Here is a 12,366-nt window from a genome sequence, read left to right as displayed (position 1 = left end):
GAGATTGCTTTATCCAGTACTAACATGCGATTGTCTCAAGGTGAAACTGTTTAGGTCAGTACGTGAGGAGGCAACTAAAACCACTGAGAAAATTCAAGGGACTGAAAATGCAGTAAAATGTCCATTTTTGGACAATGGAACTAACATGCCCACTCTCACAAAATAAATAAATAAAAGATGGCATGCCCCTGAATACTGGCAAAAGATGATAAGCTCCAGGGCAAGACTCCTCCACCCTGACAACTTGTGCAGTACCGGATCTCTCCATCAGAGACAGGTAACCATGTGGAGCTGTGAATCTTATCACAAAGAGCACTTGTATGAGACCACTAACGGTAACTTGCGAACTACATGCATTAACCTTCACTGCCCGTCTCCCATTTCCCACCCCAAACCAAGCTCTGAATTAACCCAATGCAGAGAGAAGACCCATACTTAGTCACAATGCTTGTGATGTTGGTGCTGATTAGTTGCAGGCTTGGAAGGATACTGATGTGTTCAAGACAAAATCCACATCACTTTCATTTACACTGTAAACAGAAGAGATGAAACTTCAGCTCCTGTTTAGGGTCTTATGATACTGCCCATTGCTGTAAGATCGAGTGCTTCTCAGGAAAGGACAATCACAAAAGATCTAATTTCCTTCCTGCATCCTTAAGTAGCCAAGAATTTTGCAGGTTTTTTAAGATGTATTTTCTCTCTCTCGTTCTTGCCCTCACTTCCTTTTCTGTCTCCTTTGTTACTCTTAAGTCACAGGGGGGAACTTCCACACCTCGGTCTGAGGCTGTGAAAGCTGTGGTCATTTTAATCATCCCTGCAGTGAATTTAATTGCCCTGACCTGTAGCCAAGGAAACACTGTCTCCCGCTCTTGTGACTGTTACCCTTGAGGTTGACAGCTCTGTAATCCTTCAACGGCATCTGAGAGGTGGAGAGAAAAAGGCAAAAGAAGTCTCTTCTATGATAAAAGGGGTGGATATCTTTTACTTAAAAAAAAAAAAAAAAAAAAAAAGTGTTTTCTCAAGACACCTGCAAAAATTACAGAATCAGAAAAGAAAGGTCCACAGAAAAATACTCAAATGGATAGTCCACTGCCTAACACAGAATGCCTGACAGAATCAACACCTCCTTTACAGCAAGAGCCGGCCACCACTGACAGAACCTGTCTGGGAGATTTTCAACTGCCTGAGACTGTCTGTACCCACTGCAGGGCAGGAGAGTCTGCTCTCAGGGTTGCAGGAGCTCTTTGACAGGGATAGCTGTGTGTGGTGGGTACACCTGGACCTCAGGTCATTTTGTATGGTTCTGTGGTGTTTCATAACAAGGAGAACCTCCTTGTTCACAAAGATATCTAGAGCAGAAAAACTCAAAACAGCCAGAGTGCAAGCAAAAGCCTGCCTGTAGTACTGTTCCTGGCCAGCAGGTATGTAGCTGACCTGTTACGTATGTAACTGTTTATGTGGTTGCCACATTCCCCTACCTCTGGCCCTTGGTGCTGTGATCTGGAAGGGGGGCAGCGTACTATACTGTCACCATTAGCATGCAGGCCTAAACCTTTTGTACAAGGCTGGGACCCAGTAATGCTTTTGCAGTCAGCTAGCAATAGTGCAAGGCCTGGGGATCTCAGAACTTAACACTGCCCCGCCTCTTCTCTTTCTGTTCAGTGTGCTGGCACTTTAAAGAGCTACTCTAAATACCACAGCAACATCAGAACTAATAGGGACAAACCCAGCATTGACCCCTGTGTCCCTGAGTGACACCCAGAGCCAAGGACAGCGGGATGCTGATAGCTGAAGTGACCTGCCCTGGTTTTCACCAAAACCAGACTATCTTTTCTGCAGTGCTGCAATGTGTTTGGGACTCAGTTCCCAGCCTAGTGGATAAACACACAGAGGCACAACTCACTGAGTCTCCAAGGCAGAGTGACAGGCCCTGGGGCTCCTCGGGCTCTTCCCACCAGCTGATCTGTGGACAACCATGGTATCACCCGGGTGGCTACAGACTCTCTGGATGGAGAGAACTACCATGGTGATAACTGGGAAAAGGGAACAAAAGCAGGGTGCAGGGGCCTTATTTTGTATCGCAGATCAATGTAAGCAGCTTGGGTCTTCTGAACCCCTTCAGGACCAAGCAAGTACTTGCTCCCCCCGCCCTCCCCCCAGGAATGCTCAGCTCAGACAGCACCCGTTTTTATGGAGAACTGCTGCTTTTCATCCCAGTTTCACAGCTGGGCTGCCCAAGATGCAGAGGTGATGGCACGGCTCATCCCGGTTGCAATGCACTGAGCGCTGGCTCAGACGTAATGAAAACCAGCACATCACATCGACAACTTTCCTTCGAGACTAGAACTCAGTCATTTTCTTGTGTGTCTCTGCTTTCTTCTGCTCCTGCTGCAGGCTGGCCTCCTGGGCCCGCAGCTGCCCCAGCTGCCTCTGGGCACCCGCTAGTTTCTCCTCCAGCTGGGCTGTGGCAATACTGTGCCTAAAAGCAGAAGACAGGCACATTAAGGATATCTAGCACGTTAAGAACAACGGCTCCTCGTTAACATCTCCATTCTACTGCTAGGAATCTCACTCTCAGCAGTGGGTGGATGTAAATGACCCGCTGGGAGACATGAAGTGTCAGACATCAAGCAAAACATGAACCAGAGAACTGCGATTGTTCTTGCCACAATACTCATCACAGAAATGCTACAAGGATGGCCCCAATCAGTATAAAAAAATGAAGAAAAAATTCTGCAGGACTCTGGAGGGTTCTCCTCCTTCCTTGATTTGAAGTCTGGCCCAGGGGTCCTTGCCTTCTCAAGGCAGCAGTCAGAGACACAATCTGGTCCAAGTCATGGCTTGGAAGCTTTTGCCTACCACTTTATTCTAGGCCTCCTCCCATGACAGTGGTTAGAGTAGGAACAGTGACAAACACCTTAGTATAAGCTCAGCTCTTCTCCTACAGACAGCCACCTCATAGAAGCATAGGACTGGAAGGGACCTCGAGAGGTCATCCAGTCCAGTCCCCTGCGCTCATGGCAGGACAAGGTATTTTCCAGACCACCCCGAGTCCCCATTCTGAGACCCCTTCAAAACTGGTACTTTTTAATGTAACATAATCCAACTTTTCACCTTCAGCTCCCATCACCTGCATGATCCGCCCCCAGCCTAAGGAACAGACAACCCAAAATCATTCTGGAACCCCAACCAGGGATTTCCCCATACCGTCCAACATTGCGTGCCAGGGCCTCCTGGATTCCCCTGACGGTCTTCTGCATTTGGTCAATCTTTTCCATTGTTTGGAAGAGGCGGACACTGAGGGCCTTCCTGGTGCTCTTACTGGCGTGGTAGATCTCCTTGTTGTTTCTCTCCACTGGTGTCATCCCTCCATCCTGCTCCCCAGAGCCCTTCCCCTGAAGCTTCTCATTCAGAAAGTCAAAGACGTTGCGGGGGGGCTTGCGGCTCCCTGCAGAAGGACGGCCAGCATGGTTTGCCTTCACTCGCCGTTTCCTTGACTTGGCTGGATCCAGCTGCTTCTTCTGAAGGATCTCAGCACACTGGTCAAGCGACTTCCCTTTAGGCAGCACTATGGCTTGCACTGGCTCCACTCGGCCCTCTGCGTTCTTCCCCAAACCTGAGGGAGGAAGAACAGCACCAGAGAGAAGTCAAATGCTAACAGTGGAGTCTCTCCATACACCAGTGATTCCTCCCATCCACTTTTGCACAGCCACCAGGCTCAGAACAACAGAAAACAGTCTGTTGGGGATCATTGCTGATACCCATGAAGACAACAGCAGTAGTGTTGGACTATATACTTGAAGGTAAGGTTCACTGCTGAGTGACAAGATATAAGATGCACCTTCCCCCATACACACTTGATTCACACCATTACACACACAAGAACCGCAATGATACAGAACAGGGTCATGCAGCTGAGGTGTTGCAGCGAAGCCAGGCTTAGATCTGCACTGTCACCTCCTTGAGCAGAGAAGACATTCCCCTTCAAAAGCAGGTTCAGTCACTCCTCAAGAACAGGAGGCAAGCATTGGCAGCAGACTGGCTTCCCAAGCCCATTGGGCTCAGCAGAACTTCAGTGCAAGCTGTCTTGAGTCAGAAGCTGGCTCCACAGGCTTTGAAGTCTGTGTTTGGGGCCAGAAGTCCCTGAGCCAGATTCCCCATTACCTAATGGCCTGCAGGACAGCTGAATAGTTAAAGCTCTACTCTGACAGCTTTAATCATTTGGCCATTGCTTTAAAATCCCCTCCACTGATGTATCACGGAATATGAACGTCAACATGCACACACCTGCATCCCCCCCAAACATCAGTATTAAGACTTTACCCCTTAACTGTACAAGGTCATTTTTCAGCACCACCACACGTACAATCCTGCATTTAGTACTGAATGCATACCCCATTCTGGGCCTGATCCAAGCAATGCTGATTAGACTTACTGTCACCCCATTCCCCGACTCTGCAGGAACAAGCCCCTGGTCCCTTTGTGAGGCTGGGATTAAGAAGCAGGCACACATGCAGGCTCCTAGTCCTGCAGGGATTTTACTCGTCTGTCCTTACCTTTTCCAAACTCATATCCCATTTGAGCAAGTAGTTTGGAGCCGATGCCACGAGTATGAGCCTCCCAGCCACCAAAGGAGGAACTGCAAGCTGGAGCCCCTTCCCCATTCTCCAAGGGCCCCGAATCGATCACTGCAGCACAAAACAGAGATTGAGCAGTAAGGCTGGGGCAGCAAAGCACCAAGTGAAAACCTCAGCAGGCGTGAAGCTGCGAGCAACATCGCAAAACCCAGCAACCTCTCCCTCCACACAAGCAACTTCACAGCCTCTTCTTTAGTCCTCTGCAGTACAATCAGTTCTGCCCATGAAATAGTTCCTACTGAACACCCACTCCCTAATCCATCAGACCAGGGGAGGAACATGAGGAATAAGCAGGGTTTTAAATGCTGGGGTTCACGGGGAGATCCCTATTTACTACACACATAAACCCCTAAGTCAGGCAGAATCATCCAGCAGTGTTAGTAGATCCTTTCCATGCTCCTGGGGTCTGGACAGATTTCACAGCTTCATCAGGACACAATTCAGCATGCTGAACAGCATCATTCTGTTCCGCCATCGTACTTCTAACAGGTTCAATGGCACGGAGGAGCCTTTTATCTATTTACCTAAAATTAAGGAGCCCAGGACACTCCCTGTTTGTTTCTATGAAGTGGTTAGGGCACTAACCTAGGAAGGGAAAGACACAGATCCCTGCTCTGTCAGACTGCCAGTGTGACCTTCAGCAAGTCACCTAAGGAACTGAGGCACTCACAGGAACCTGTAGAGCAGTGATAACAGCACTGCCCTGCCTCACAGGAGAAGTGCATTAAAGATTTCAAGGCGCTCAGATGTTACAGTGATGGGTGCCACATAAATATGTAAAACAAACAGATGTCCTGGCATCCTGGAAACTTCTTTAGGAAATCTGAAGTCTCCTGGTTTCTCATTTCATTTTCAAAACTTTATTTTAATAAATAAGTAGCTCGCGCAGAGTCACACAGCAAAACCGCAAAAAGAATGCAGAGGTTCCTACTCCCAAACCCCATTTCACTCCGGTATACTCTCTAGTCCCATTGGGGGTGAAATATGTTTCTTTTTCATTGAAGCTATTTATCTGCATCAGTTTAGTGAAACTCATAAGCATGAAACATCAGAGATTTTAACTGGAGACAGTGATACGCATGATACTTAATGTCTTCTCATCTCCTCCTGCAGCAGAACAAGAGGTAAAAAACATGAGTTCTACTAAGTTGGGCAGTGGCCCAAGAGGACCTGAATTAAAGGGCAGACCCTTGATCACTGACAGTTGCAGTTCACTCTCTGCCTTGTCTACCTTTAGCATAGCCAGAGTCATCTATGTTGTCTTCCTCAGACTCCGGGGAGGAAGAGTCTTCCTCGCTTCGCAGTGGAGGCATGATGCCATCTCCCTCCACAACAGCTTCCTTCAGCAGCAGTGACTCAAACTTCACTGTGTAGTAACCACTGTCAACGTCTGCGGGAGGAAAAGCAATGGACTGCATGAGCAAATCTCCACGAAATTACTCCTGGGGAAAGTCTGCGCATCTGCGGACGTGCAGAATTCATCTGTCTCACATAATTTGTTTTTTCCCCCACATAAAAAAAACTTTTGCCTAAGTGATGCAGTTCTGCCTTTTGCCCACCAGAGGCCGCTGTGGCGCCATAACAGCCTACTGCGTTCACGCCCGCTGTTATGGTGCCACAGCAGCCTCTGGTGGGTAAGAGGAGGAACTGCAGCACTACTTAGGTAAAATGTATCCTATGCGGGAAAATACAAAGTTCTATGCCCAGAATTCCCCCAGGAGCAGAGTTCATCACAATACCCTGCCCGCGGCGCCAGGTTAGCACAGAGTGGGGCACACAGGACTGATGAGGGGAGGGGGTCACAGACGGGTTCACAATGGTTAGTGAGAGCGACAGACTGGAGCATGAGCTCAGGAGCTAGTGGGGTGATAGTGTTGAGTCTGGGGACAGGGGCCGCAGAGACCCACGAGGAGAAGAGGTGCAGTGACTGAATGGGAGAGGCTTGGGGTCACCCAGGGTCTGCATGCAGGAGGCTTCCCAATACCCTTACAATCCCTCCCCCCACCACCAGAAAAATCTCCCACCCACACCCAACACCCTCCAGGTTCACTCCTAGGCTCTTTCCCTCTCCCTCAGCAATTCCGTTACCCCTAACCCCCAAAGCCTTTGCACTGCTTCTGACAGGTGCAGGAAATACAGTTCTGTGTTGTAATTTAAATGAATTACACAAAGTTCTGTATGAATATGCCTAGTAAGGAATCAATTTGTCAAAAAACAATTACCAGAATTTTTTTTGGTGTGTATTGTTACAGACCTACTTGCTGACAGATATTTTGAAATAAATTATGTTATTTTGACAAATACAATATGTAGAATTTTCAAATATTATGGGCAGAATTTTTAATTTTTTGGTGCAGAATTCCCCCAAGAGTATGAAATGTAACTAGAGGACCATGTTCATCCCATCTTAGCTAATCGCACTGACTTCAGTGGAATGACACCTGGGATGAATTTGGTCCAGGAACATCTATTTAGGGTTTTCTTTTGGAAGGTGGAACCATCATCACCCACTGCTCCCACCATCAGATACTGCCACATGGTACAAACATAGTTAGGGTCATAATAAACAGCACTAGGGTCATCACTTATCTTCAGTTTCTAATGGTACCAATGTGTTTCACAGCATCTGAGCACATTAGTCAGAGTTTGTTCTTACAGGGGAAGGACGACAGGTTTGGGGAAATATAAGAAATGCTACTTCACAGTAGCTTTGAGATGAAGCATGAGGAACAAATCCAACCTCCTCCTCCCCCCCCCCCCACAGAATGAAGCACCAGTCAAACACTCCTGTCGGTGACAGGTGTGCAGACGAAGTTCTCTGGCTTTGTTTAAACTGGAATTGGATTAAAACAAGAGCCAGTGGTTCCAAGTATCTAATTTCAGTATTAGACAAGATACCAGGGATGATATTTGGACAAAGCTGAACAGGGGGTAGGAAAATAAAGGACAATTTACTGAAAGTCTAGTTGACTTGATTCTTTCATTCTCTTTTTCATTTCTATGTCCTCTATTCTGCTACTATTCCCTTCTCCTAGGTCTCCCCAACTTTCCCTGTAGGCCCCTGCCACCAGTTTTCTGCCCTCCCATCCCTAAATCCTTCTCTGGTTTCCCTTTCATAAAGATCATCTGCCTTTAAGGTTTGTAAAGTGCTTTAAGATCCTCAATGAATTAAGCATCACAACACTGGAGGTCCCCCACAAGCCACATCCAAAGTCTGTGGCAGAGAACTCAGTTGTCTCAGAATCCCTAGCCCTGTGCTTTAGCCTACAAGACCATCCTCTGCTCTGTTTACGTCTTAGGAGTTTAGTTAAAATGAAGACTGAAGTACTTCTGTTCACCTTTTAACATCCACCCAGAGAAAACAAGACTTACCAGTGATTTTTGCAGCATACCATATTCCATCATGGTGCTTCGCCAAGCAGGCTGAGCCCACTTCTAGAGAGCCGAGATTGGGCTCCTGAAATGGATGAAGCTCGTCCACAGATACCACTTGCCCATGGGAAAACCTGCAGGGGATACAGGGAGAAGCAATCAGATCTGCCCTGGTCTGAAGGGGATTCTAGAAAAAGTTTCCTTCCCTTATGGAAGTATGGGCAAATTGTCTGCCCTGTCCTCACCAATAATTGTGAATATCTTACCACTAGAATAGTTTCAACTGCATAAAACTTATTCTTCACTGTGTCTTTTTTTAAGACTGTTTTACAGCATTATTGTATTCTGTTAAACAAGTGTCACATTTGACCCCAGAAGCAGCCACATTTCACAGGCCAATGACAAATCCATTAAAAAAACCGACAAGGCTCGCATCTTTTAGAATCAAATACACTAGCTAACTGCAAACTTCTTATTATATATTAGAACTAATCCTTGTACTTTTCCCTCTAAGGATTTTCCATTGTCTCCCTTGGCTAGCTGCAGGAGTGCACACCCACCGACACAGCACAGTAAAATGACAATACTTTAAACAAATAAAAAGTTGTTTGGCAAAATTACAGCTGATTTAAAAACCAAGTAAGGTGAGATATTTACAAGTGAGAAGTTATTCCCACTGGCTAACATTGCCACTAATTGCCCTCAGAGATAAGCTTTTTTACCGACAATTCTCTTTAAATCTGCATTTGCCATCCAAGAAGAATGGACAAGGCTTCAAGGACTTGTGAGTTGGGTAGAGATACAGTACTCGGACTCCTGCACTGCCATCTTCCAAACACTCTGTCCCCACAATCATGGCATTATGGTACTCCAGGGTACCCCATGGACTGTAGTACGGGGCTTTAACCTTCATCCCACTCACTTCCTCCTCCTCTTCCTCAGATGCTTCCTCCTCTTCACTGTACTTTGATTCATTTTCCCAATCAGCCTCTCCATCTTCCTTTGGAGAGGCCTCGACTTCAGAACTCAATGGCTTAAGTTCAGCAATAGCTTCCTTAAAAGCAGCATACTCCTCATCATTGCAGGACCTGCCTGAATTACTGTCCTGTTTTAGGTGACCTGCTGGAGAAATGGAGGGTGCAGCTGTGTCTAAAGTGGCCAGTAGTTTACTCTTTTTCACTGACACCAGGCTGGATTCAGTCAGTTCTATCAATTGTTTCAAATCCTCCTGCAGTTGGATCAAGTCAGATTGCTGAGATGGATCCGATCCCACCCCTAAAGCCAGTTCCACTTGCTGCAATTGTGCTTTATAGGTTTGAATTGCTGTTTCCAGACTCTCCTCATCCATTGTTATCATGCAAAAAGCTGTTTTGCTGATTCCTGTCTGGGAATTCAGTACATACTCAAGCAATTTACTAGACAGTGATGTGAAATATTGAATCTTTGTCCAAACTAGCTGTCAATCTTCTCGGTAGTCCTGTCTTTTCTTCACTTTGGTGCAATCAAAGGGAGATCCCTGCAGTGAACAAATATAATAAAGCTGTGTTAGAGAAAGGGTTCACAAGAAAGGTAGACATCCTAAATTGAACAAGGTATCTTTAACGCAGACAGCTACCACTACATGGCATTATATACACCTAGCACAAGTCGCACATTCAATCTGACATACCACATTTGCAAAACTGCAAACTGAAGTGCAAACTATTAAGCTTTTAACTTAGCTCTGGGAATTCAAGCATGATTAGTTATGACCAGAGAATAACATTAGCATTGCTTCTCTGTCCCTTTAAACCTGCAGCCCCTTGAAATGACACCATCACTACCTACCTCTTCTTTAATCGTATCTTTCTGCACACTCTGGCTCCCGCTCAATGGCATGCAGCATCTCACCTACTGCGGAACGGGGGCAAAAAAGCTGTTCCGTTCTCAGCCTGCACCTTTCCAATCCCTCCCATCAGGAGTCCCACGCTGCCTCCTACTCACTGGGGGCACAGACTCTACCCTGTCACAGAAGTGAGGTGCTTAAAATCCCCCTCATAGAATCATAGAATCTCAGGGTTGGAAGGGACCTCAGGAGGTCATCTAGTCCCACCCCTTGCTCAAAGCAGGACCAATTTCCAACTAAATCATCCCAGCCAGGGCTTTGTCAAGCCTGACTTTAAAAACCTCTAAGGAAGGAGATTCCACCATCTCCCTAGGTAACCCATTCCAGTGCTTCACCACTCTCCAAGTGAAAAAGTTTTTCGTAATATCTAACCTAATCCTCCCCCACTGCAACTTAAGACCATTACTCCTTGTTCTGTCATCAGGTACCACTGAGAACAGTCTAGATCCATCCTCTTTGGAACTCCCTTTCAGGTAGCTGAAAGCAGCTGTCAAATCCCCCCTCATTCTTCTCTTCTGCAGACAAAACAATCCCAGTTCGCCTCACCTCGCCATATATCATCGTGTTCAGGCCCTAATCATTTTGTGCTTGCCCTCACTGACTTCTTTCCAATTTTTCCACATGCCATTCTTGTAGTGTGGTGGCCCAAAACTGACACAAATACTCCAAATGAGGTCACAATGTCGAATAGAGGGGGAATGATACATTCCTCGTCTGCTGGCAAGCCCCTACTATACAGCCCAAATGCGTGTAGCCGTCTTGGCAACAAGGGTACCCTGCTGACTCATATCCAACTTCTCATCCACTGTAACCCCAGGTCCTTTTCTGCAGAACCTGCTGCTTAGCATTGTCCTAGTCTGCTAAAGTGAATGGATTTTCCATTCTAAGTCCAGACTCTGCATTGTCTTTGCTGAACCTCATCAGATTTATTTTGGCACAGTCTCCTTATTGCTTCCCACTCCTGGAGTAAAACAGGGGAACAACTGCCAACCCCCACATGGGAGCCCCTTCCCAGCCATTGAGCCCAGGGAGCAGTAACTTCCAATTCCTCAAGGGATCAGCCCCCCCAGCCATGGAAATCCAGGGAGCAGTACTCCAATCCCCTCACAGTGACCCAGCCCCCCCCCCAAGTCATGGAGACCCGGAGCGGTACTGCCAATGCCCTCATAGGACCCGCCCCCGAGCCATGGAGACCCAGGGGAGCGGTAACTGCAACCCGCTAGGGCCCAACACACCCCCCGCCGCAGCCATGGAGACCCCAGGGAGCGGTAATTGCCAATCCCTCATAGGGCCCACCCCGGCAGCCATAGAGACCCCAGGGGAGAGGTAACTGCCAATCCCTCATAGGACCCGCCCCCAACCCACGGAGCACCAGGGGAGTGGTAACTGCATCCCTCATAGGGCCAACCCCACCCCCGCCAGCCATGAAGACCCAGAGACGGTAACTTCCAATCCCCTAATAGGACTCAGCCCCCCCAGCCATGGAGACCCCAGGTGAGCGGTAACTGCCAATCCCTCAGCCAGCCCCCCGCAGCCATAGAGACCCCAGGGGGCGGTAACTGCCAATCCTGACGGGACCCAGCCCCCCCGAGCCATGGAGACCCAGGGCGCGGTAATGCCAATCCCCTGACGGGACCCAGCCCCCCCCCGAGCCATGGAGACCCCAGGGACGGTAACTGCCAATCCCCTGACGGACCAGCCCCCCCCCCCAGCCATGGAGACCCGGGGGAGCGGTAATTGCCAATCCCCTGACGGGACCAGCCCCCCCCAGCCATGGAGACCCAGGGAGCGGTAACTGCCAATCCCTAGGGCCGCAGCCCCGCAGCCATAGAGACCCAGGGAGCGGTAACTGCCAATCCCTGACGGACCCAGCCCCCCCCCCCCCGAGCCATGGAGACCCCAGGGGAGCGGTAACTGCCAATCCCCTGACGGACCCAGCCCCCCCCCCCGAGCCATGGAGACCCAGGGGAGCGGTAACTGCCAATCCCTGACGGGACCAGCCCCCCCCCAGCTCAGGAGACCCCAGGGAGCGGTAACTGCCAATCCCTCTGACGCGACCCAGCCCCCCCCCAGCCATGGAGACCCAGGGAGCGTAACTGCCAATCCCCTCATAGGGCCCAACCCCCCCCGAGCCATGGAGACCCCAGGGGAGCGGTAACTGCCAATCCCCTCATGGAGGCCCTGGGGGAGGGGTTACTCCCAACCCTCCGAAGGGGGCCCGGCCATGCAGGTCCCCCTCAAATGTGAACGCCCCCAACGCCTCACTCACCTCAGGCCTCCACCTTCTGCTAAGCCAGCGCCAGGACACCCTGCATTGCCAGGGTTTCCACCCCGCCCCGCTGAGTCCAAACGATAGATACCGCCCGACTTCCGGCTAGATCTGACTTCCGCCTCTGCCGCCATCTTGGGCGAGAGGGCGAACAGTCCTCCAGCTCCTCCTCCACTGGTATTTCCGGCTGGCTGAGGCCGCGG

At 49.0% G+C, this 12,366-nt stretch overlaps 1 protein-coding gene across 1 annotated transcript; it reads right to left on the bottom strand.

Annotated features, from left to right (window-relative positions):
* Positions 1–957: 957 nt before the first annotated feature.
* On the bottom strand, positions 958–12,271 carry ZGPAT (zinc finger CCCH-type and G-patch domain containing). Its single transcript, XM_032766315.2, has 7 exons — positions 12,164–12,271; positions 8,732–9,525; positions 8,010–8,143; positions 5,869–6,027; positions 4,557–4,688; positions 3,208–3,616; positions 958–2,479 (listed from the first exon to the last, which is right to left on the bottom strand). The coding sequence occupies exons 2-7, from the start codon at positions 9,364–9,366 to the stop codon at positions 2,341–2,343; spliced, it is 1,608 nt and encodes a 535-aa protein (XP_032622206.1). The 5' UTR covers positions 9,367–9,525; positions 12,164–12,271; the 3' UTR covers positions 958–2,340.
* Between the last annotated feature and the right edge of the window lie 95 nt (positions 12,272–12,366).

This window comes from Chelonoidis abingdonii, chromosome 14 (assembly GCF_003597395.2).
Source record: "Chelonoidis abingdonii isolate Lonesome George chromosome 14, CheloAbing_2.0, whole genome shotgun sequence".
Classification (NCBI taxonomy): Eukaryota; Metazoa; Chordata; order Testudines; family Testudinidae; genus Chelonoidis; species Chelonoidis abingdonii.
Note: the sequence above shows the minus strand (reverse complement) of the source record. Positions and strands in the feature narration are given on the sequence as shown.